The sequence below is a fragment of the Aulostomus chinensis genome, chromosome 20, assembly GCF_037954235.1.
Source record: "Aulostomus chinensis isolate RoL2024-O1b breed Wild chromosome 20, RoL_Achi_v1.0, whole genome shotgun sequence".
Classification (NCBI taxonomy): domain Eukaryota; kingdom Metazoa; phylum Chordata; class Actinopteri; order Syngnathiformes; family Aulostomidae; genus Aulostomus; species Aulostomus chinensis.
Window position 1 is genome coordinate 6328288 of NC_141339.1, and position 26007 is coordinate 6354294.

General features: G+C 42.1%; 3 protein-coding genes across 8 annotated transcripts in view; 1 reads left to right on the forward strand and 2 right to left on the reverse strand.

Annotated features, from left to right (window-relative positions):
- The window catches only part of ankrd6b (ankyrin repeat domain 6b), a 51016-nt gene extending 37771 nt beyond the window's left edge, over positions 1 to 13245 (forward strand). The window contains exons 9-16 of one of the 6 annotated variants that reach the window (XM_086189643.1): positions 2574 to 2651; positions 2802 to 2906; positions 3665 to 3778; positions 3941 to 4111; positions 4788 to 4940; positions 6559 to 6672; positions 7520 to 7811; positions 10120 to 13243. In XM_086189643.1, coding sequence (XP_086045769.1) covers positions 2574 to 2651; positions 2802 to 2906; positions 3665 to 3778; positions 3941 to 4111; positions 4788 to 4940; positions 6559 to 6672; positions 7520 to 7811; positions 10120 to 10715 — 1623 coding nt within the window. In that variant the 3' untranslated portion in view covers positions 10716 to 13243. Of the gene's footprint in view, positions 1 to 2573; positions 2652 to 2801; positions 2907 to 3664; positions 3779 to 3940; positions 4112 to 4787; positions 4941 to 6558; positions 6673 to 7519; positions 7812 to 10119 lie in introns of all 6 variants that reach the window. The other 5 variants (XM_086189645.1, XM_086189640.1, XM_086189642.1 and 2 more) reach the window with 5 other exon arrangements.
- lyrm2 (LYR motif containing 2) lies at positions 9650 to 15289 on the reverse strand. Its single transcript, XM_086189646.1, has 3 exons — positions 15166 to 15289; positions 13426 to 13566; positions 9650 to 12678 (listed from the first exon to the last, which is right to left on the reverse strand). Exons 1-3 carry the CDS (start codon positions 15208 to 15210, stop codon positions 12598 to 12600), a joined length of 267 nt encoding a protein of 88 aa, XP_086045772.1. The 5' UTR covers positions 15211 to 15289; the 3' UTR covers positions 9650 to 12597.
- Positions 15290 to 16089: 800 nt separating this feature from the next.
- Positions 16090 to 26007, reverse strand: part of mdn1 (midasin AAA ATPase 1) — a 73094-nt gene continuing 63176 nt past the window's right edge. Inside the window, exons 90-102 of the mRNA XM_086188864.1 lie at positions 24812 to 24964; positions 21946 to 22047; positions 21629 to 21827; positions 21382 to 21555; positions 21097 to 21254; positions 20719 to 20808; positions 19919 to 20034; positions 19660 to 19834; positions 19314 to 19387; positions 18970 to 19084; positions 18474 to 18540; positions 17468 to 17610; positions 16090 to 17207 (exon numbers count right to left, since the gene is read on the reverse strand). Coding sequence (XP_086044990.1) covers positions 17022 to 17207; positions 17468 to 17610; positions 18474 to 18540; positions 18970 to 19084; positions 19314 to 19387; positions 19660 to 19834; positions 19919 to 20034; positions 20719 to 20808; positions 21097 to 21254; positions 21382 to 21555; positions 21629 to 21827; positions 21946 to 22047; positions 24812 to 24964 — 1752 coding nt within the window. The 3' untranslated portion in view covers positions 16090 to 17021. The remainder of the gene's footprint in view (positions 17208 to 17467; positions 17611 to 18473; positions 18541 to 18969; positions 19085 to 19313; positions 19388 to 19659; positions 19835 to 19918; positions 20035 to 20718; positions 20809 to 21096; positions 21255 to 21381; positions 21556 to 21628; positions 21828 to 21945; positions 22048 to 24811; positions 24965 to 26007) is intronic.

Consider the following 26007-nt stretch of genomic DNA (forward strand, 5'->3'; position numbering starts at 1 on the left):
CGAGTCCCTCAATTGATGCCAGTAGGAGGTCACTGGTAACTTTGACTAGTGCTGTTTCTGTGCTATGATGAACCCTGAAACCTGACTGGAAATCCTGGGCAGCTTCTGACACTGGCCTGTAAAGATTTCAGAAGACTGATGTAGTACCTTCAGCTGACCAATGAAAGAACAAACTGATTGTCATAATTGATTCACTTTCATCGCTGATTTGAAAGGGTTAGTGGTTAGCAGTTAACTCCACTTCCTGTTCCTGATGAGAGGTTCAAGATTTCACTCCCATTCAATTAATTTGTTAAGCACTGAATTTTAAGACAAGGTTAATTCAGGGAATGTAGTTACCATCTTGTCTTTTTGTACAAGGTGATTATACTATGAAATGTGGATTGTGGAACCCACTACTGATATGGAATCACATTCATCTAGACAACAAACTGTATAAACTCCTGTATTTTGAAGTCAGGAAAACACAAAAGATACATATAATGGGCCCATCCATCCATCCATTTCCTACTGCTTATCCTGTTAAGGGTCACAGGGGGGCCGGAGCCTATCCCATCAGCTTTTGGGCGAGAGGCGGGGTTCATGATGGTCGCCAGTCCATCGCAGGGCCAACACATAGGCAGACAACCATTCCCTCTCACAGCCACACCTACGGTCAATTTGGAGTATCCAATCAGCCTAGTTCCCTCTTGCATGTCTTTGGATGGTGGGAGGAAGCTGGAGGACCGGGAGAGAACCCATGCAGGCACAGGTAGAACATGCAAACTCCACACAGAAAGACAGTGTGCCCGTACGGGGGCTCGAACCGTAAACTTCTTGCTGTGAGTAACCACTGTGCCCACCCATATCATGGACCTTTTTCATAAAATCTTCTTTTTTACTGTAGGACTTTTTAGCCCTCAATTTAGCCTTACAGTCAGGAAGCAAAGCCTGACGGATATTCTGTAATTCCTTGCCCCTGTGTGCCTCTTGTAACATTAAGCCCTTGCAAGCCTGGATGATTGCCTGTTAAAAGAGCAAAGAGGGCATAAAGAGCTTAAAAAAGTGTGCAAAAACAAATTTATGCAAGCAGACATTTCATGAATGAGGTCCAAATTTGACATTAGATTTAATAAATTACTATAATAATATAATGCAAATAAGAACTGTAGAGGAATTTTGTGTTTTGAAGGGATTTATCAGACACAAGAAACAGGCTGGAGACTCAAGAACCATCAGAAAGAAAGATAGATAGATAGATAGATACTTTATTAATCCCCAAGGAGAAATTCCATTCCACACTCAAATGCCTGATACAGCTAACACAAATAGTCACAATTATTACAGGTTGATCGTAATAATGGTACACTTCAGAATTAACAACAGCACATATACATTTGTTGTGGATGTACACTAAACTTGAACAGTCCGTTGTCCCAATGGAGGCAAGTGAGAGTGAGGCCTGCAGCCAGACTACAAGGTCGGCGCTACCACCCCAAGGGAGGTGGAGAGGGCAGAGGCGGGGGTCAGGAACACACGGGGGAGGGGAAGATAGTATGTGCCATTTGCGTCACCAAGGCAGATGGAGTTCTCCTGGAGGATAAACAATGAGGCAGCTGACCTTCAGCAGCCGATAAGGAAGCTGTGTTCGGGTTTGGGCAGAGGAGCACACATTATTCCAATCCGTCTTCTCTTTCAGTCCAATCCAAATTGTAAAGTTAAATTTCTGGTCTTCAACATCACTCTCTTCTTCGCAGAGCGGCCAACTGCTCCGAGATGGTTTCCATCTTGCGTTTCAGTTCAAGAGTCTGTTGTTGCCCCGCTCTGCCAACCTCAGTAATCACATTGTAAATGACAGTCAGTCGTGGAGATCCAGATCTGGTGGCAGCCATCGTCTTGCCAATTTTGCGGTATGTTAGGGCACCTCCAAGTCCGAGGAGGAGAAGCCCCACAACCACGAATCCAAACAAGTAGAGGTCCTCGATGTCCTACCACAGAGAGTGGCGTCAAGCACGCGACACGCCATCTCCCCCAGGAATCGAAGACATAGTCCACAGGGTGGGTTCCATGCGGACAGGCAGGCTCCTCCGATCCTGATTTCCTTGTCGAAAAATATGGTGTCAATAGCGTTGAGAGGCCAGCTGATCAATTCCATGATTAGTTTTAGGTGGAGAGTTCACAGCTGCATTGGATAGAAGTTGAGACAAAGAATTACAGTCAGACAGAAAAGAAGAGGAGGAGAGAGAGGATTGAGTGCGACTGCTCTCGCCGAGTCCCAAGAAGGATGAAGAAATGCTTCACTGGAAAAAGAGAACAAAATAATGCCATGAAAATATGGATGAATGAATGAATCAAATGGTGAAGTGGTGAGACAGTGAGGTTAATTATTAACTAACTAACTAACTATTACGTACAATGAATGCAACTTAAATAAGCACAAAATGGAGAATGAGGAGTTACTCTATTGTACTGATGTAGTCAGTTCTGTTTATCAAGACTGTTTGAGATACTATTGAGGACATAATTACTACTAAGCCGCTATGAGAGAATTTTACTATCAGTCTGTAAGAGTCATGTGTAATCTGTGTCTGCAGGCAGGTCAGACAGCTTTGGACCAGGCCAGAGAACACAACAACCCAGATGTGGCTCTTCTCCTGACCAAAGCCCCACAGGTAAATACGTACAGTGTATTGTAACTGTATTTAATTATATTTGATTATGGTATACAAAATGCACGTACCTCTAGATATCAGTAATCTGACGTCTCACTATTATCTCATCACAATGATTCTGGTTGTCATTTGTTTGTTTTGCATGATCAGGTGCAGAGTTTTGTGCGTGGCAGGAGTGTGAGGAAGAGGAGAGACAAACTAAAGGCAGAGGGCAGAGCTCAGTCAGTGCCCAGAGACGAGCTGCTTCCCTGTAAGGTAATGAAATAGACCACTGCTACAGAGCAGCCGTAGAGTCTTTATTTCAACTAGCAAGTGTGTGTGGAAGTAGTAAGTGCAATGATATATAATGCATCCATTGTTGTTGTTTCATTTTTTGCATTTCATGTAACTTTGATGTATTTTGTATTGTTTTTATGATTTCTGTGCGTAACCTTGACTTTACATTCAGATGCACCTACTGACAGTTTCATCATTAGAATTGTTTGCCATCATCATCTCAAGTCCTTTTATCTGATATCTTACTAAATATTGCAAAATATTTATGGTTTTTGCATGAATCTGAATGGCTGGGATCGCTTTTAAATGACCCTGTCTATGTCAAACTTAAAATCATAAAATGTTTCAAGGATATGTCATCTTGACCAAGAATCCACTGAACATGTAATGTCACATATGAAGGATGTTTTAAAAATAAACTAAATATGAGAACATTATGCAAGTGTTATAATGTCATTTGAGGGGATTTTCTTTTTATGTTAGTCCTAGGAGCATTTTTCAGTGAATAGTAATAAGGACTAGTATCTGAAGTATATACTATTAACCTGAGGGGCTGCAGAAATGATTGAAATAAGCAATTATACTGCTCTTCACTTGGTCATCCTTTACCAAACTGCACCAAATGAGCTTGAAGCTTTCCAAATCAATTTATCACTTTTTTTTCAAAGCACAACATTTTTGCAGTGTCGTGGAAATTGCTTTATCTTAGCCATCCTCTTCCTCTGCATTTTCTGCAGGACAGTGCATCTGCTGCAGATGACACACAGAGCAGTGACCAGGCTGTCTATAAACATACTGTGGTGGCTGAGACAAACACCAAGAAAGGGAAGAACAGGAAGCAGAAAGACAAGGTGAGTCAACCTTGCTTTGAAAAAAACCCAAAAAACTCCTGTTTCCTCTGTCTGGAGGTTGTTAGTTAGAACTAAGATGTGGATGGACTGAGAAGACACTTTAATCTGACTTTGCCAGATTGAAGGTGAAATATTTACTTACCCCAGTGCTTTATGTTGCAGCCATCTCTCTCCGAGCCCCTCAGGCGTAGAGAAACCAGGCACAATGAAGCGTTTCTCAAGAGGAAAGGTAAACTGCGAGCCATCTCTCCGAATACGTCCATCCCTCCTCACAACTATAAAGCCTATCAGCTCTACACCCTCTACCGCGGCAAGGATGGCAAGATCATGCAGGTTAGTCTAGATGTACATACTGTATACTATATATCTATACTTGTGTATATCTGTACGTATATGTATGTATGTATATAAATACTGGTTCACCTGTAAGCTGGTTTGCATCTCAATGTGAAGCAAATCTTTTTAAAGTTCTCCAAAAAAAGATAAGGAAAATGCGAATCAGGTGTGTTTCCATCAAACCAATGGAGTGGATAAACTTCAATAGTTTTGTCAGAAGATGGCAGTATAGGCAATTTACCCTAACATGGCTGTAAAAAAATAGAAGTAGAGGTTACAAATCAGATGGTAGGGTTTTCTAATGGGTTTCTAGCTTCAAATTCGATTATTGATTATTTTTCCCTTATTTCAAAAACCTCCCCAACCATCCACCTTTTTTACGAATCAGAGGATTTTTTTCAAATTTTGCTGTTTGCATCCCCCTTTTCTAATGTGATACTGCGATAGTGGGAACTCAACTATCGTGATGTCTGTTAGCCTTGTCCACTGGCCGAATACTTCTTGGACTATAAGTATGTCCATCACAGCAAGGGTTCGAGGTATGACTTTGCCATCAAAGGGGGACATAAAAGCATTCCAAGGGACCAAACAAATGACCATACCCAATCCTATGCCCTAACATAAGAGCTGCAATTTGTGTGGTGGTTTTGTGATTTCCTGCTGTGTGTCGCAGGCTCCTCTGAACGGCTGCCGCTGTGAGCCTCTCATCAGTAAACTGGAGAACCAGCTGGAAGCCACGAAGGAGGAGATGAAAACTGAGATCCACACCGTGCAGGACCTGATGAACAGCAAGATGGGTCAGCTGGACCGCAAGAACAAACACCAGGTACTGGTCAGGTCATTTCCTCAGGTGGTCCACAGCAGTCAGCTTGTAATGTATATTCATGTATTTGCTTTGTCTACATGCTTACTTGCTTGGTGATGAATCCTGGTGAAATTGTGAGACAGTGAGCCTATTACATATTTTATAGGTCTCATGTATAGGTTTGCTAAAATGCCTCAATAGCACCCCCCATACATTTTAACAAACTCCCCCTGCCAATGTGTTTAATCCACATGCACAGGAATTTGTTGACATTTGTATCAAACCACGACATACAAAAAAGTCCATTGGTGATATGAATTCTACCCAACAGAAAGTCCGCCATCCGTGTCGCACTATGTGGTTGTGGCAGGATGGCAAATTTTGATGATTAGCCATGATAAATGAAAGTATTAAAACTCCTCCCCTCATGGGTGGGGTTGCTTCAAATTTCACATTTGATGAACATCCCAGCCCTGAAGACATTTAAAGGTCATATTGACTCTTACTAATAGCACCAACTAGTTGTAGCAGGAAGTAAGCCTGATTGTGCCTGTGCTGCCTTCAATGATATAAAATTAAACTGTGTTCTGCTGTGCCTCCTGGTGATGCAGGAAGTTACTTTTGTACCATGTCGTAGATGCATTGGTCTGTTGCTATATTGATTATCCAATCATTGCCAGGTTTCATGACCTTCCTGTTCTGTAAAACTGCGTCATACTCTTACATGCATAAATGCTAATGTCCACTTTTCTCTGCTTGCAGCTTCCTGGTTGGTTTTATAGTATAAAAACAGTTATATTTACATTTTCACATTTCTATTTCATAAAACATGTGGCATGGTGTCACAGGTGTTACAACTAACTACCATATTTGTGATGATTTTCCAAAGTCAAAATTGAATGATCATGCTGATAGGTTTTGGATTTAGAAATAGAAATTGGATTTGGGTTCTGAAGCGTGACTGACACTCTGTGTCCCTCATAAACCTGGATTATACACTAGGAAATTATCATGTTGAAAGGTTAAACTGATGACACAATGTTAGAGCACAATTTCACTTATAATTAGTCACTAAAATAGCTGTTAATTCCTCTAAAATAGAGAAAGGAGGGTTCATACAGCCTCGAAAAACTGGAATTGGAATTGTTATTGAAAATTTAAAGAAGCCTGAAAATATTGGGAAAGTTAGCAGTTCAATTTGATTCAGCTTATAAAAATCTCTTTTGGGCAGTATTGATTTATTTTTACACATGTTAATGTTCTCTCTAAACATGTAGCTTATCTTAGTTAAAAACACAGTAGTCTGCTTAATTTTGAAATTGATTTTTTTTATTGCTTTATGAAATTCAAATACATGGACAAATCATGGAAATGTTTTAGTAAACATTTGTATGAGCCCCGAGAATAATACTTATGTGAGGTAAGATTACTTTTATAACAATTAAAAACAAGATGTAGGACTTGTTTCCTCATTACTCTCCGCTACAACTATAGCAGTATAAACTAAAGTCAGGCCATTATTCATTCATCAGGGTGTAGCTACTGGATGTCTTTTTAACTGCCCTCAAAAAAAGGACATGTTACTATAAATGCTGAACAAAATATTCACAATGAGTGTGACTGTGCATGTTCATGTCAGATCCGAGCGCTTGACAAGATGACGGTAGAGAGGGTGTCAGCAGAGCGGAGCGAGTGTGTGCAGAGGATTGAGCAGAAGGCCCAGCAGGAGAGACTGGAGGCAGAGAAGAGACAGGTAACACTGGCCACTCGCAGTCAGAGCTGCATCCTTCTGGAAACCATCTACCATGTTGAAATAGTATGATTTTTAGTGTGGTAGGTAGAAGGTATGTGCAATGAATGATGGGTAGTTTGAATCTCAACAAAATTGTTCCCCCCACTGGCATCTCTTGTAGCTCCTCCCAGCTGGGATGTGAGGAAGAGACACGAGGATGACATTTAGCACCCAGCAATGACTAATTGCACACATCTTCACTGTCAAATGTGTGTGAAACATCATGTCAAAGAATTACCATTTACACGTGTGTGTTATCAATGCAATTAAAGCTATTCCTGCATGCGTTTTACTTCTTTCATCCTGATCGGTCCAAAACAGATTCACACTGAACTTCAGCGTACAATCAGAGATTCTAACAAGGTTCTTTTGAAAGTCAAAATGAAATCTTGAGGCTTTGATCAGAAAATGAAGGCATGCCTCAAAACTCTTCAAATTTTGTAGCTATGCCTATTCCCATTAAGATGTATTTCTCTTGGTTTAGCCAGCAGGTGGTGAAGGTGATGAAGTGGATGAATTACTGTCATGGAAAAACTGGCATTAGAAAATCAAAGCATCTAACTGTCAAGATATCTTGTTTATGAAGAGCCACACTAAGTATTCACTTAAAGTTCCTCTCAGCCTCCTCTGGTGCCTGACTCTGTACTAGAAATATTTTTAGGGGTGCATTTATATCTCATACATTCACCGTCAGAATTATCCTAAGATAAATAACAGTTTCATATGAAACTCTTAAAAAAGCTGGTCCTGCATACAACGCAACATAAGTAATGTGGGTACATCCTTGTGGTTTTTGCTGCTCTACAAGCAGGCATCACTGGTCAGTGAGCTGAAGAGCTGGTGTTTGTCCAAGCTGCAGAACATGGAGGTCCACTTCACTGGAGACCCCAACAGCACCAAACTGCGGCGTTGCTCCTCTGCAGCAGATGGCCTGAATGAGGCTGATGGAGCTGGACTTCCTGCTGGCCAGGAAGAAGGCTCCCAGGGCGTGGAGCTCCACAGCAACCCTGCTCTCCTTGAATCCTGCAGGGGGGAATCTAGTGTGGCAGAGGGAAGCTTGGCCAACCACTACTTTGTGGTGCACATGGAGAGCTCACCAGGTAGGTGTTAAAATTTACACCTGATTACATGCACTTACATACTTTGGTATTGACTAATACCTCTGTTTGATGTTTATTAGGGCCTGAGCCAGTCCCTGGCGAAGACCCTATTATGTTTCGAAGTCACACTCGCCACTTCAAAAGTAAATTTGACCCCCTAAACATGCATGAAAACTCACCAAATTTGGTAAGCACATCGGGTGCGGCGAAAAATTCGATTATTAAAAAAAAAAGAGGCGCTCTACTCAATAGCGCCACCTACATACACAAAAAACCACGCCACAGACTGTAGGAATGTCCTACAGACATGGGACAAACACCATTGAACTCGTCTCATCAAGACGGATAAATCATGCACTCACACCCCTGACCTAACTGTAACAGGATGTCCACAATTTGGACACGAATGTCTAATTTTGGACAATTTTGCGCCCCGAACAAAATCTATCTCCTCCTAAACCGTAAATGCCAGGGCTTCCAAACTTTCACACATTACTCTCCCAACTGTGCTGATTAAAAATTGTTCAAGGTTAATATACTACGCGCTCGGTTTGGATTTTATGAGCCGTCAAAGTGGGGGAGACACTTTTCGCCTTACAATGGAAGTCTATGGGGAGAGCGTGTCCTCTCAGGGTACATACTCTCAAACAAATGCTTCTCACATCTACACCATACATTCCACAGCTTTTAAAAACATATCACTGTATTCCTGACAAAAATCCCTACAAAAATATGGTATTTTGTGTTACTTTTCACCAACGTAGGCCGACTTATTCAGCTTTTACACACTACATTTCTTTTAATCCTCCGCTCTCTCCACTCTAGCACAGATCAAAGAAAGTGCAGCGGGGGAGGGGTTTTTAATGAGCCAGCTGGCAGCTCTGCTCTCAGCTCTGCTCTCCACTCTGACAGAGATGGCAGAGATTTGTTTACTGTAGTCATGGAAACCAAAATTCGAGCTTCTCTGCCCTCATGTACATACTCTCAAACAAACACTTGTCGCTTCTAAATTAAAACACTCACACCTTCAAAAAGCACACCATTGAATTCCTGACAAAAAACTCTACGCACTGATGTCTTTACATTCCACTTTTGACCCATATATGCAGAGTTATGACTGTGTTTCACAGTTAAACTGCCAAATCCTCCTCTGCTCTCCACTCTGACAGAGATGGCAGAGAGCGAGCAGAGAAGGGAGGGGCTCTTAAATGGCCGGCTCTCAACTCTGCAGCGCACTGAGGCTCGTATCTCCTAAACTACAAGGCCTAGGGATTTGCCGATTACACCGTTGGATTCGGGCCAGTGTCAAGGACGGCCGCGCGGGGGCTCAGGCCCTAACAACGCTGCTTGCAGCTTTAATTATCCTCTGTGTCTGATCTGTCGTTTGCTTTTAGCTTTTCCTCATTTATTAACAAGGCTATTCATGTGAAACATCAGAAGGACATGCATTTGAAGAGTAGTTGCTGTCACTTTGTTGCATCTACATTACTTTATTTCAAGAGCCATGTGCAAAGGTCCTGCTTCAACTATAGAAAACTGATCATTATAAATTTGAACTACCGGAGTTGTTGTTTGCCCTGCGACGGAGTGGTGACCTGTCCAGGGTGTGTACCCTGCCTCGCTGGGATAAGCTCCTGTCCTAACGGATAACGGATAAGTGACATAGAAAATGGGTGAATGGATGGAGTTGTTGTCCACCTGTGAGTGCACAGTTTTCAGTCTTTGGCTGAGGACAGACATGCTCTAAATATATCTGACTGGAAGTTACTCACGTCAATATTTGTCAGTTTACTGTATTTCAGTATGTTTTTATTTTCATTTTTTAGTATTGAACAGCATTGGTCTTTTTCTAGCCTAAACTCTGTAACTCACTCCCTGCCCTTCATAACACTTCCCCATCACTCATGCATGCACACACACGCGCACACACACACACTGGGATGCTGTAAAAAAAAAAGTAATGAAAGAACCTACAGTTGATTGATTTGAAGTCTCATCCATGCTGTTTTTACATCAACACATACGACCGTACGACTTGGTTGGAGTTCCTCAAAGATTTTGGCAGCAGTTTGGTAAAAAATAATGTGCTGCTCCTGACAGTAAAAAAAAACAAACAATTGTGGTTGGCAACACCAGAACACCCACTGTGTTGATTTCTCAGTCTTAATATCTTGTGGAAAACAAGAAAATGTGACAATAAAAAAAAATCCAGGTTGTACGGACTTCTGTGTCTGTTTTAATAGTAGGTGCACTATTTCTCTTTTACAAACTTTCAAAAGGAAATCATGAATCTGTCTTTACTCAATAGAGGGTGATAAGGCTTCGACTGTAGAAGCCACATCTCCTGCAGCAGCCAGGAGCCCCCTGTCACCCACCCCGGTGGTTCGGCCAAAGGAGCGTTCAGTTATCTCTGCTGACACCCTGCGGAAAACCCAGGACATGCAGAACATAGAGGCAGAGGAGTGTGGAGCAAGCCGAGGGATGAGCAACAGGACCAGCAGTCTGTCTCCAGCCACAGGAAGGCGCTACTACAGCAGGACTGAAGTGGGACACAGAGAAAGGGAGCGAGGCCGCGACAAAGGGAAGCACCCAAAGAAGCACTACCAGGGTAGGACTAAGTCCAGAGGAGCCACAGGGGTTAAGACCCTGGAGATTTTCGGAGACCAACCCAGTGAGCCCTCCTTTGCTCAGGAGAGGGACAACATGCATGCCATGGAGGTGACCCAGTACTTCTTTGAGGCGGTGTCGACACAGATGGAGCGCTGGTATGAGAGGAAAGTGGAGGAGGCTCACTGGCAGGCTAATCAGAGGGCTCAGGCTGACAGGGCTGCTCTGATCGAGAGGATCACGTATCTGGAGGACGAAATCCGCATGCTGAGGACTAACAGACATGAAGACTGCTGACACACACTTTATCTGTCACACACAAATGACTACATCCGTAACCTGGAGTAGATAAACAGACAAGTCTACAGTACATTAAGTAGCATAGTCACGTGGGCAGCTCAGTAGTGAAGGTAGCTGTAAAAACTGACCCAACATTCCATTTCTAGAAGTTTACATACTCGACAAAGCACACACGTTTGAACAATATACTTCACATTGATGTGTAAACATGATTTTACAGTAAAATGGTGGGTAGCTTGGGGGGATTACAGTGGAATAAGCTTTAATATGCTGTGATAGGAAAGCAGCTAAACTCACACTGTAGAGGATCTTCCTGAAGGTTTTTTTTTTGTTTATTTTATTTCTATTGAGCCCCAGACCGACCATTGAGAGAAAGAGAAAAACATGCATTTCCGTACCACAAACAAACCTTAATGCTAATGCATTTTGGACAGAACTTCTTTAACATTTCAAATAACTAAATTGAGGGAACACATTATATTTGGTGGCCACATGTTAATTAAATTGAAGGAAGAAGTTGTGTTTCATGGCCTGAAACAAGTTTTTATTTCTCCATTTCTAGAGCGAGCTCCCTGGAGCCTGGGAGTATTTTGCTGCTTTCTAAGGAGTCGGGACTGCGACTCCAGATCAGTTTTTCACACTGAAAAATCAGCAAGATCAATTACATTATAGCGATTGAATTTTGACTTTAAATTTCATAATCTCCATTCCATTCATAAACTCAGTCAAACCTGGTAGCTTTTGAATGGACTCAATTTTATATAGCGCTTTTCTGCGGCACTCAAAGCGCTTTACAGTGTCATCTCATTCACCCATTCACACACACTGATGGTGGAGGCTACCATGCAAGGCACCAACCTACTCATCAGGAGCAATTATGGGTTCAGTATCTTGCTCAAGGACACTTCGACATGGTCACCGGGGTGGAGGATCGAACCAGCGACCCTTTGGTTGCTAGACGGCCATTCTACCCCTGAGCCAAACCGCCCATTATATATATTAATATTCTCTAACTGCTGTATGCCCATCTTGTCTCCAGTTTGTTGTAATGTTCAATTTTAGATTGCTATTTAAATACATTTAACAGGTCCAGAAACAGAAAAATTTTCATGGATCACTTAATCTTCCTTTTACTTAAATAAAAATTTAAATGTGAAAAGGGATGCCACTGATTACAACTGAATTTTTGACAAGGAAAAACCAATCTGCCTTTTAACTCTGCTGTTCAACTGTAGTTTTTGCATTGAATTTCACCAGTGATGATGTGAAACACAGAAAGTAGCAAATATTCACAAAAGGAGATGCTGGAACTGTCACTTGGCTTGGAAAATCATGAAAACAATTAATTAGATAAAGATTTAATTTTATAGTGATCAACAAGTTATTGCAGCATATGTGGTGGCAGACACAAATCAATATGAGTCATTGTTGTGAGAATCTGTCTGTTTTCCTACGTTTTGATCCTGAACAATAGACGAACTAGACTGTAGTCTCCCAGCATGCCCTCTGCCAGTCTCCCTACTTGGACCGGAGTGATCCTTGTGATGCATGAAGAAGTTGTGTTGCAGTATATTTTATGTGACTCTCATCTCGTTTGTTAGATTAACTGTGGCTATGAATAATGCACTCCCTGTGATGATGCCAGATAACCTATTTTGTATTAAAGTAATATTTCTAACTCTGGTTCCATGTGTTGCTGTTCATGCATATTAAACAGATCTGGCAGATGGGCTCAGTTCACCCCTGAGGTCAGTGAGTCATCAGCAGCATAGCGTAACAATGTCAGCCGGGTTCCACCGATCCATCCATGAGAAGGAGTTAAAATCAGTTCTGCATTGCTCACTTCCAGGTAACACACTGGAAACCAGTAACTGACAGTTTAAACCCTGGCCAATGCTAGAGACCTCTGAAGCTCCTCCAGATGGTTGTTAGCTTGTGTGATCATCATACGGATAGCATCCTGATGGAAGAAAAAAGACAAGATAAAGAAGTAACGGTTGACATTCATTCGCTTTACTTGTAATAAACAGCATTTATTTGAATCAAACTATACCCACTCATTTAGTCATTTAGTTTGAGCTAAATTAGCTTGAGACATTTGCAGCCTTGATGGTGAATTTTTGCTCAACTGCCACAACAATGACCTCATGATTTTGTATACTTGATCAAGGACACAGCTCATGGGGAGGTCCATATCACAATATCAAATACAGTTTATTGCAAAATTTTGAATTTTGAAGCCTGATATCAAACAGAATTGTCAGCCTGTTACATGCAGTTTCCATTTTGTGACTAAAATTATGGAGGCTGAAAAAAAGCCATGCTTGCAATACTGTTTTTATGCTTTCATCTCCCGATAATTGGATAACAATGTTTAAAAAGCTTGTATCTTCTGATATGGAATTAGTTGTCCTCCTATGTTAAAATAAGGAGTAAACTAGTTTGTCATAATGGGATATTATTTTGTTATCACAAGATAATACGATTACAAGATAATATCCCGGTACTTTATATAAATAAAAAATATCAACACTGGACTTGCTGCAGATTTCTTTAAGGTAATTTGTCACTTTCAGACGTAGTTTATCGAGTTCTGAGAGATTCAGTCACAAGTGAGAGGACAAATCTACATCAACTGATGGCCACGCCCCTTATTTAACCCCCGGACAGATTACTGGCAAGACAAACACATCTAACATCCCTTTACCTGGTCTGTGGCGTTGCGATTCCTCTTAAACTCATCTCTTGCCCAGTCTCTCAGGTACTTCCTGTCCCTTTCATCTGGTACCTGCCGGATGGTCCGCAATATATTTCTGTAAATTCCCAAAACTTTCTGCCTCTGTAAAAACTGATGATAAAAGTGTCAGTTTAGACTCACAGTGAAAGTTTAAATATTTATTTTGTTCATGATTAAGACTTCTGAATCAAGAATGACCAGTTTGAAGTGACAATGCTCACACTCAGGGTGTAGTTGGTGAATCAGGACATTTATGAACTAAAATTATTATTTATTTTAAAGCTTTAATTTATCTTATATTCTGAATGTACCTTTAAAGACACAAGAGCGATGTTTGTGTGACGTCATCAGGAAGCAAAATGTGAAAAAGCAATGTGAGCAGCAGAGGAGACAATAAGAACCCTGTAAGCTTCATTTGGAAAAGTGTTTGCTTTACTGCTGCTTCCAAGATAGATTTTGCTTTGATTTAATTGCAATAAACTGATCAAATTAGAGCTGATTTAACAAATCAAGATACCAATTTGTACAAACTCCATATTCATGCTTTGCAACATCTTTCCACAAGACAACAAGCAAACAACTTTTACAATGCTTGTTTCCTGAACAGAGCTCCATGGAGGTAAATTCTGCTCTTCAGAATTAATGATTTAATTATTTAATTATCAGAGCTATCTATTTTAAGAAAGAACAGTTTTTTTAATTTTCTCATTCATAATGACTGGAGGGTGGCACGGTGGTGTAGTGGTCAGCACTGTCACCTCACAGGATCGGGCACAGGATCTTTCTGTGTGGAGTTTGCATGTTCTCCCTGTACCTGTGTGGGTTCTCTCCAGGTACTCCAGCTTCCTCCCACAGTCCAAAGACAGCAAGAGGGGACTAGGCTGATTGGATACTCAAAATTGACATAGGTGTGCCTGTCACTGGTGGGGAGCTGAAGGATTTTATATCTGTGAGTGTAACCCTCTATAGAACGTAGAGTGAGATTAGGGTTTCAAAGTCATTGAACTTTTTGGGAAACTGAAACAGTCCAGATAACTATCACACAGCACTTAAGAGATACCATGACCTGAATGACTGAAAATCTTCACCAACATGAAGTGAGGGGTTGCATAAAGTACAAGAGGAAGATTCATATGGCCTCATGTAAAGTTAAATGCCAGAGTATTGGTTTAAGGTCTAAATAAGCACAAAAGGTTCCTACTTTGATCACACAACACCAATTTTTCTCAATAAAGCTTCATCTGCGTAGTACACTGCAACCCCGTTAAGAGACTTAATGTGCATCCCATATGCCATTCTAACCTGCTTTGACGTGAATACTTCGTATTATTTGTCTACAATTGTCTTCAGAAAACCTACTTGGGATAATGTAATAAAACTCCGCTAACTACAAAATTGCTTGTTCTTGTGTTTAGGAGTCCTACTGACAGTCAAACTGCGGATAAACGCACACCAGAATACAAACTTAACATTTGGACACAGGTCAGAGCTGCAAATGACGAATATTTTCTTCACCCCATTATAAAATATAATCAAATAAGCATGACTAAGAGTAACTATTAGGCAGTGCATGTGTAAGGTTAGCCCTTGCTAGCAGGCTAATAGTGCAAATATTGGGCTAGGAGAGAAGTTGTCCCGTCTAATAAATTCGTTCGTTCCAGCATTTAGCAAGGCAAACATTCCCTCCAACTGACGTGTGAACCTGTTTACCTGTTTTAAAGAAAGCGCCATCGGTGGTAACCTTGATGATGCCATTCCTGACAGCTTGACTGTGATATAAACTCCGTGTAACGGATGTTGTGATGGGCAAAGGACGGCCTATTTATGTGTTTGCTCCCCCTGGTGGATTGGAGGGTACAATGCTGCAGGGAATTCGATAGTAGTGTATTATGACTGTACACTCACTCACTCACTCAAGCACATAAGAATAATTATGCACCAAATATTTATAAAAACTATGTCCGTCGAATTAATCAAATCCTGGACAGCTCCAATTTTATATGAGGCCATAGACACCAGTGTTGCTATTTGTTTTAGAAATGCATGTAACATGAAATTTTTCAATAAAAAATCTGCGACACTTTTGTAGATTATGCTCAACAGACACACAAGTATTCATGTAAAAATAAAGAAATGACTACCATATATTCATGTTAAATATAGTAATGCCAGCTCACACGTGTAATAATGTAGTAATGCTGTGGAATATTTTAAGAACAGAGGTACTTATTTACATTTAGTACTTGTGTAATATTACAGTAATGTCTATTGAATAATTCTGCAGTATAGCAATGCCTGATGAGTACTCATGTACAGTAACTACTACAAACTACTCATGTAACAAAATGGTGAGGCCAATCTAACACATAATGTAGTAATGACTGCCGCACGTTATAAAAATAGTATAAAAATAGTTATGACTGAGTACTCACCTAACAATATAGTAATATCTACTGATCGAGTACTTCTGTAATAATCAAGTAACGCCTGCTAAATACTCCTGTATTAAAATAGTAATGACAGTACTTGTGTAAAACAATAGTAATTACTTCAGAGTACTGTATTCATGTCATAATGTAGTAATGACAAGTACTATCTCTAAGTATTACCTTTCTTCTCAAAAGGTATGTGATGTATGTCAATAAACAGCAGCAACCTCCTGAACTGTTTATTGTCAGGTTCAGTGATGTCATGATTAAACAGATAAATGCAATGAAGCGAGTTTTTCAGTTGACATAAATATTCAGGTCTGCTTAAATGTCCAATAAAACAGAAGTGATCCTAAAGAAGTCAACACCAACTCCTAACAGACACAATGGTGAGCTCTGATCTCTCATTTAGCACAAGTCATAAGTGTGGATAGAGGATGAACACAGCAGATATGAGTCATTAAACAACTCAAATCATGATTCTAGTTATTTATCAAAACCTGCAGTGTCTGTGCTTCAAAGTGCATGGGAAGGGAATTTCTCAACTCCTGACAGAGCAGTGACCACACCTCTGATCCAAAGCCAAACAGCTGATACAAGTGGAAGGTGAGTTGCAACACTATTTTCTTCTCCAAGGCACATTTTCGAGCTCCTCCCTTATGACCACACCCACATGCTACCGTTAGGTCGTGACATCAGGAAGGCTTCTTTGACACAAAAACAGCTCTGTACACATGTATAATTCAATAACCTTCATAACAATGACTTAAACATCCACACAAACAAGGATGGGGGTATAGTACAAGGTGGACAGAGGTATTTACTGACTTCACTGAGGTGTTTCACACACAAGGGAATCACATGTTTGTTTTAACCATTTCATGTCAGACGTGCAAGTTAAAGCAATCCTGCTTACATTACAAAAGAAACTCCCCTGATGACAAAGACAAAACAGTTAAGGTTTCTATCAAACTCTACAACTACTAAAATTACAGTAAAAATAAGAAAATAAAGGCACATGTACAGCGGCAGATTCCTCTGTTCTGAGTCTTTTTGAGAGGCTAGCAGCAGAGTGGCATTGTGCTGATGGTCGCTGCCCACTTCGCTCTTCCCCATAAAAGATGGCTTCTCACTGGTCTACTGGTCCGCAGCTGTGACGAGTTCAAACCACTGTCTGAGTGCGTCACTCAGCGTCTCCGGCAAGGCGTTGACATCTCGCAGGATGACATAGAATGGGAAGGGGAACTCCTCCATGTAAGAGCGAATCTCTGGAAGTTCTCCTGGCCCTTTAAATATGGGCACCTTGATGTCCAGGATGGAGTCCTGCACACACGGTGCCAGAGCTTATTTTACCATTGCAATTAACCACTCATGTACTGAATATTTTCTTGAAATTTCTTGTCTACAAAATATCCAATAGTGCTTTAGATAATGGTAACCATGTCTGCTCAGCAAATTGAGCAATTAGAGAGGTCTTAAAGGCGACATATTTAGACTTTGAGAAAAACATGGCTCTGTCTTCTAAATCCATTCTGTCAGCTAGCAGGTGCTTAGTGATCATGTTATAATAGTGTGTCTCTTACCCGTGAATTGGGGTTGTCGAGAACCACAAAGATGACAAACACATTGGCGCTGCGTGCTGCTCGTGCCGCTGCCATCACGCGCTCCTTCCCCTCCAGGAACAGCCCTCTACCATCGGATATGATGAGCAATAGTTGGGCCGTCTCTGTGGAAGGAGGTCAGAGGTCAGAGGTCAAAGAGGCGATTGACAACATGTAGCTAGTTGAGGCGATGAAGTTGTGGGCCCGATTTAAATCTCTACACTCATAGATTCGCTAGCATTCATTGCGCAAGCTAACTAGCGGTCAGCTGCTCGCCCTAATGCACACACAGAAGAGAGAAGGGAATCGATCCTCTTGTCCGGCTCTGGAGAGGATGGCAATTTAACTGACTTTACCAAAAGGATGTTTTTTTTCATTCAAGAACTGTACATGTAAATCTGTTTTTAACATGATTGGCATGTTGTGATATATAAACAATGATTACATTTACATGTCACAACATTTTGACATAGAGGTCAAAAAGCTCCAGCAACATTTGAGGTATATCGAACAACTTTTAATGGACGAACACATTTTGGCTGCATCAGGGTCCTTAAATGACACAATACAGACAGAAGTTATATAGAAAGGTATGTAGTTAAATGAGTAAAAAGTTATAATCAATCATAAACAGCCAAAAATTCATCAAATAGATCAACTGTAAGAGGTAAGTTAAAAGGTCATACGACTTTGAACCAGTAAAAAGATGGCAGTTAAGTGGAGGAGTGTCCAGCAGAGGGGAGGTGTCCTATCATATCAGTTATGAACTGGGAAGCAGCAACAGGAAAATGGATCGTATTAAAATGCTTTATGCAAAGAGACAGAAATAAAATGGAGCTCTCATTCATCTCAAAACTCCTCATTAGTTTAAGAGTCAAAACTGCTCAAAGTCCAAATGATAAAAATCCAAATGATCAAAAAAGAATTGGTGTTTATGTGCTGGGAACACGGTCATCAAATTCAGTGAACGTACAGAGTAAGACCTTACCTGAATTTGCAGATCCTAGAAGCTGCTGTTGTGCTGCTAAAAACATTTTGGTTGAGGTCTCCAAAAACTGCAGAGAAACATGAAAATAGAGTCAGTCACTGGTGCATGTTCATGACCAAAACATCCCAAACTAGAAGATGATTAGAGCACATTGAATTCAGATAAGGAAATATTAAGAAAACAATGTTAAATTCATATGATCCATTTATGTCCTGCAAAACGGTTACTGTGAAATCATGTTTATCTTGGGATGATGAGTGGATGAGACACTGGAAGGACTAAATTGGTGCACTGTGTTTCACAGATGTGGTAATAAGAAGATCATTTTCCCATGCTGAATAAGTGGTTGTTTGTGAAGAATTTTGTGTTTCAGGAGGATAATATATGAATGATCCTGCTGGCTGCTGTAGGCTGTGGCAACTACATCACTAGATGTCACTGGATCCTATTTACACATCTTTCAAAAAAATGAAGACTTCACAAAGAGGATACACACCTGCGCTATTCTTGTCTTCTTCTGTTGGAACTGACAGAGTCGAAGAATCCTAGCTCCCGACTCATCATTGAACTGCTCTTGCAAGGGGTGGAGCAGTTGGATCTGCTCGCCAAAACTGAACAAGTGGGTAGCTAAATGTTAGCGTCACATTAAATACAGGTAGAGACTGTCTGACATCTTCTCCCTATGCCACTTTGATCTCAAAAGTCAGCCATATTGAAAAGAGCTTTGTCCAAAGAGATCAGCTCTATATGAGAAAACTGAGCTGTTATGATTCAGTGTTGTATTAATAAAAGAGACAAGACTTTTACTTGACCAGCTAATGTGTTAGTCAGTGCTCGTACCTGCACACAGAAACCTGTCCGACCTCTAGCAGAGTGAGAGCGTTGATGATCACTGACAGGGATTCAAAAGCCAGCTGCAAGACAAGTACACACGCGTGCACACAAACAAACACACACACACACACACACACACACACACACACACACACACACACACACACACACACACACACACACACACACACAATTAGTACCTTTGGGAGAGAATTATGTGCACAGATGGATTTGGTTGTTTTCATTTTGAACCTTGTCTTTTTTTCTCAAACTGTTTTTTGCACCAACCACATTGATCACTCCAAAGCTACAAGATCTGTGGGATTTCCCTGTCTCAGCCAAGCTCGCGCACCTGTTTGGAGTGGTTGTCCACCATGCTCGATGAGTCGTCCACAGCCAGACAGATCTGGTACTCTCTCTTACTGGGCTTGGTCCTTCGCAGCCAGATCTTGTCCTTGCGGAACTGACTGGCGATATAGGGGATCACCTTTCTCATGTTAAGACGCTTTCCTGTGCGGTAATCGCCTCTGTGGAGGAGTACAAGTTAGCTAATGACAAACAACTGGTTCATTCAACTACATCTGAGTAGAGTGGTGCATGGTGGTACTGACTTGAGCTTGGCAGCCTGAGTGGGTTCCAGAATGAGGCGGAGCTGCTCACACAGCTGCTGGGATAGACCCGAGGTCAGGGTCTGGTACTGGTGCCACATGGAAGCTGCTGCTCTCTCCTGGATAATAGAATATTTTTTAAGTTACAGAACCAGACTTAAGAGAATCAATAGGCTAAAGTTAATTTGACCAGACCAGAATGCCACTAGATGTTGCACTCGACACAGCAGCCTCTCTACGGAAGTGTGAACTGGAGCCATCACTTCATCTCCATTCATTCAAAATATGCTAACGACTCGCAACAAAAAAGGCTACGTCCCCACAAGTGAGAGGCACGGTACTCTGAACACAGAGTGTTTCAGTATGTTATGTTATGTTTCAGTCCTGCAACCCAAACCCAAAAATCAAGTCAATCTGAGCTGTCACCACTAAAGCTTCAGCAAAATCTATCACTGATATTCTGACAACACCCCACTTTATTTCTCATTCAACCCGATGAACTCCATAAACTGGCTGCATTTTATATTATTATAAAATAATTCTCTGCAAATAAAACTGAGTCTCCTATTGTTGCCCTTGATTCCCTCTGATCAACAATCATGCCATACTGTCCTCCAGTCAGTCCTGTCTGCGTACACCCATTGTATCAATAAATGAACTTTGGATGTTAATCCATGCTTTTGTTTCCTAAACACATCACTAAAACTCCCTTTTCACCTGCCAACACTATTCCTCATTAAATCGCCTATAAAATGCTGTTAGAGTATATTAATTTGTTATCTCAACCACAAAACAATACTCACTTCATCCTGGGTTCCTGGAGCCAGTTTGTGCCAGGCTTCCAGCTGCAGCTCCATCTCCCTTCTGAGCTCATCTGGGTCTCTTTGAGCCCTCTGGAAAAGACAGACAGACAGAGGGACAGACAGACAGCTGTGAGGTCAGTGAAAGCTATGGGAGATCATCTCATCTGTTACAACAAAGTCACTTTATTAACAACAAAAACAACTGCAGTGGAATACAAGATTTTGAGAGACACTGGCTGAATTAAAACAACATTCATCACTGTGTTATCAGAACATGCAGATGGATTTATGACAATGAAACATCATTCATCACACAACTAAGATGTTATGAGAGGCATCTCAACATGGTAGAATTAGGGTGTGGTTCTGAACAAGTACCTGCATGATGTCCATAACCAACTCAGGAACAGTATGAATCGTGGATTCTGAGCTTCTCTCAAGTTGTTCTTTATCCCTGGGATGTTGACTGTCCTTCCATCGCTCCTCTTCCTCCTCCTCACCCTTGCTTTGAAGCTCCATCTCTCCACTGTCTAAACCTGCATAAGAAGAAATGAGAAGACAGAAAATGTCCATTCACAGTTGAATTTAGGCAATATTAACTCCAGTATTTATAGCTGAAGCCATCTAGAAGTCAATCAGAAGGACAGGGTGATAAAGTGGCACCTTTCTGGAAGGCTTTGGTGGAGTCAAGCTGCTCAGGTTTCAGCTCCTGAAGCACAGCAGCTTGAAGGTCTTCCTCCTGGTCCTCCGTTTCCATTTCAACATCCTCATCATTCTCATCTTCTTCCTGGTGCGGCTGAGGCCCTGCTGCTTTCTGCTGCTCAGCACTCGCAACATCTGGAAGCAGCAACATTGACAAATATTACATTTGTTGAAAGAACTCCCTTTCCATGGTGTGTTTATTACTCACCGTATGTCTGAGTGTCGTAAGCCTTCTCTCCCTGTTTGATGTGCTCGAACAGGTCTGACTCCTGCTGGGTGTCCCCTTGCCTGCTGTCTTCAGTGTGATCCTTAGAGCTCTCCACTGTACGCAGACGCTTGGTGATTTGCTCGTTGTAGTCACCCACTGATCGCTCATTGTCTGCTTGACCAGGTTTTCTCTTAAAGCTCTGGAACACATTTAAAAGTCACAAAAACAAATTCAATAGATGAGAAAACTGTAATTTGACTGGTTCATCAAAAATAAGGACTAGCAAGATGTAAAAGAGTGTGTATGTTTTTCCCTACTTGAGTCTTGCTCTGAGTCTGCGTCTGTGAAGCCATCCTTGCAGTCAGCTTTGACTGGTGGCCTTCTGACTGGCTAGCATCAGCTGCTCCACTCCCGTGCTCCTAAAAAATAGGAAAAAAATGGAAATGTGTTCGATTATATCCTTTCCTAAGTAAAATGTCCAAACTTTATCATTTGAACCTACCAGGTCCATAAGTGCAAATGGATGTTAAAAAAAAGTTTTTTTCCCACGCTCAGTAACGACTTCCTTTCTTTCTTTACTGAAAAGATTGTGAATATTAGAACGAAGATTGCCAGTAATGGAGGACAGACTACAGTCCCCATAGAAGCACCTCCCAGACTTGGTGCATACTTGGACAGCTTCTCCCCCATCGACCTGTCAGAATTAACTTCTGCAGTCGGTTCCTCCAAGTCAGCCACTTGTCTGCTGGATCCCATCCCAACAAGCCTCCTTAAGGATGCCTTCCCTCTAGTCAACACTTCTATATTAAATCAAATTAATCTTTCCTTAGTCACAGGTTATGTGCCACAGGCCTTTAAGGTGGCTGTCATCAACCCTTTACTTAAAAAACCTTCTCTTGACCCAGATGTGTTAGCCAACTATAGGCCAATATCCAACCTCCCCTACATCTCTAAGATCCTTGAGAAGGTTGTCCTGGAGCAGCTACATGAACATCTGCACAGCAACGAGCTCTTTGAAGCCTTCCAATCTGGATTCAGGGAACACCATAGCACTGAAACAGCACTGGTCAGAGTCTCTAATGATCTTTTTATAGCTTCAGACAGGGGTCTTGTCTCTGTGCTTGTCCTTTTGGACCTCAGTGCTGCATTTGACACCATCGACCACAGCATCCTGCTACAGAGACTAGACCATGACATTGGGATTAAAGGAACTGCCCTAAAATGGTTTAAGTCCTACTTATCTGACAGGTTTCAGTTTGTTCATGTTAATAATGACTATTCAGAGTACAGCAGAGTTACATATGGTGTACCACAGGGTTCAGTTTTAGGACCGATTCTCTTCTCTCTTTACATGCTCCCATTAGGTGACATAATCCGGAAGCACTCGATCAACTTCCACTGTTATGCAGATGACACACAACTTTACTTGTCGATGGAGCCAGACGACACAAGCCAGTTTACTAATCTGCAAGACTGCCTGAAAGACATTAAATCCTGGATGTCTTCTAACTTCTTAATGCTAAATTCAGATAAAACTGAGGTAATCATTTTTGGACCTAAACACCTCAGGGACACACTCTTGAATCGGATCTCTACTCTAGATGGCATCACCCTAACTCCGAGTACAACTGCAAGGAACCTTGGGGTCATTTTTGACCAGGACCTTTCCTTCAGCTCCCACATAAAGCATGTGACTAGGACCGCCTTCTTCCATCTGCGAAGTATCGCTAAGATTAGGAATATCCTTTCCCAGAGTGATGCTGAGAAACTGGTGCATGCATTTATCACTTCTCGGCTGGACTACTGCAACTCTCTCCTGTCAGGATATCCTAAATACTCCCTAAAGAGTCTCCAGCTGGTCCAGAACGCTGCAGCGAGGGTTTTGACGGGAGTTAAGAAGAGAGAACACATCTCTCCCACTTTAGCTTCGCTCCACTGGCTTCCTGTAGGATCGAGAATCGACTTCAAAATCCTTCTGCTGACTTATAAGGCTCTCAATGATAAAGCTCCATCCTATTTGAAAGAGCTCATTAGTCCCTACTGTCCCACCAGAGCACTCCGCTCCCAGAATGCAGGTCTTTTAGTGATTCCCAGTATTAATAAAAACAGACTGGGAGGTAGAGTCTTTAGTTACCGGGCTCCTCTACTATGGAACCAGCTCTCTCCATGGGTCAGAGAGGCAGACACTTTAACTACGTTTAAGTCCAGGCTTAAGACTTTCCTCTATGACAGAGCCTTCAGTTAGGACTGGTTCAGGTAGCGCTGAACCATTGATAGCTATGCTGCTATAGGCTTAGACTGCTGGGGGACACATCAGGTTACATGGAGCTCTTCCCCCCTCTCCTCTCCTCTCCTCTCCTCTCCCCCTCTCTCCTCCCTGCACATTTTTGGAACTGTCATTACCACTACTTGTTGCACTTTGTAGTTTGGCCTTGGTGTCTCGCAGTCTCTCTGTGTTTCCACAGATCCACCAGAGCCCCAACCGCCGCCTGCATCGCCCCCCCCCCCCCCCCCCTTATTCCCTACTGTTACACCGGCCTGCACTCCCCTTCCATGAACCAGTCTGCCATCCAGTCCCCCATCAAGCTGGCTTGCTCTCCCTGCCTCCCCTTCCAGAAGCTTCCTTCTTCAGCTGTTATTAACATTTCCGTGTTTCCCACATTTTGCATTGTAAACTGTTTTCTTGTCTGTAACAACATCTACTGCACGTCTGTCCCTCCTGGGTGAGGGGTCCCTCCTCTGTTGCTCACCCTGAGGTTTCTCAGATTTTTCCCTGTTAAAAGGGTTTTCTATGGAGTTTTTCCTCAGTCAATGTGAGGGTCTAAGGGCAGAGGATGTTGTTATGATGCCATGTGAGGCCCTTTGAGAAGAACTGTTTGTGAAAACGGGCTATACAAATAAAATTGCCTTGCCTTGCCTTGCCTCACCAAAAACTATCTGATGCTCACAAGAAACTAAACCTGTCTGGGGAGGAAGAGACAGATGCCATCTACAGGCAACTTTTAAGACACCTCACACACTGCACTACATATGGGCTAGTTAGTACAGATTTCCTACCCAGCCTAATAGATATAAGAGCCCCATCTTGCTTCCTGTAACATTTACCAGGCTTTGTCCAAAAGGCTACCTGAGAAAATTATTACGCATAAGCTGATCTCCTGACTGAGTGAATATGAAGTGCACCTCCTTTGCTTGATCTTTCTCTGAGGCATCTCCTGCCAACTCCACAGCTGTATCACTCTGGATGTTCTGCTCTCCAGTTTGACCAGCCGTATCATGCTCCTTCCTCTCAGCTGCCTCAGGCACCTCCTCATCCTTATCTTCAGCCTCTTCATCCTGTGTATGTGACAAGTCACAAAAGTTAAAATGCTCAACAACACTGCGTGTGGCTCATAGTGCAATGTTTGTTACCATAAGCCCCTTTCACACTGCACCAAAAAAAGCAGGTCAACACATGTTTTTGGGCCCTCTGAAAGGGTGAACTCGGCATTTTGACCCGCGTTGACCGACTCGCCAAGCGACCCGGGTGTTTAGCGGCTCGACTTGGCTGGGCTCGGCTCGCCTGCAGTGTTAAAAAGGCAACCCGCGTCATCTCAGGTTTCATGCGACCTTCCTGTCCCATCCTGATTTTGGCACTGTGCCGCCTGTCAGGCTTCGCCTATAGCTTCTGTTATGAGTGTGGAGTGGGTGTGTATGTGTGCGTGTGTCTCTGTATACAGATGAAGATGTGCCATCCCAGAAACAAGATTGGTGGACAAGTGCCAAACCTGGGCCATGATAGGCTGGAGGTCAGAGCCAATCAGAGCCAGCTAAGTATAAGCAACGCAAGATGGCTCATACGGCAGAGAGAGAGACAGCAGGCAGACACTTCACCTATCCTCCTCATCTTCCAACTGGCCACGTTTTGTGTGATGAGTCACAAAATATTAGTAGATTGTGCTCTTGTGTGTGTATGAGCAGTAAGGGTGGACTGCCTTTTTGTTTTAACCGGTTTTCTCCTGTTTTTTTGGTTAGTTAGAGAAAGGTAAGAAGACTGTATTTTGTTTGAGTTCACGGGTAGGTAAGGTATTTTGTTTATAGATAAGACTCCTTTTGTTTGTTGTTTTCAGCCTAGGTCCACCCCGAAGCCCTAGTGCTCGCTTTTCGTTATTACCCTTGTATATATTGTAAATAGACAATTTGTGAATGAATCACCTTCGTTATTTGTGTTCAGCAAAAAATCGTTAGTTGTGGCTACTTGGGACACGGGGAAGATGGGTCCAATTCACGTTACGCTCCAGAACCCCTAAACTGGGGCGTAACACTTCTTCGGCTTCCTTCCAGACTAGCCAAAACCTCCATCCTCCTTCGCTGCATTCGCGCTCGGACATTTTCCAATC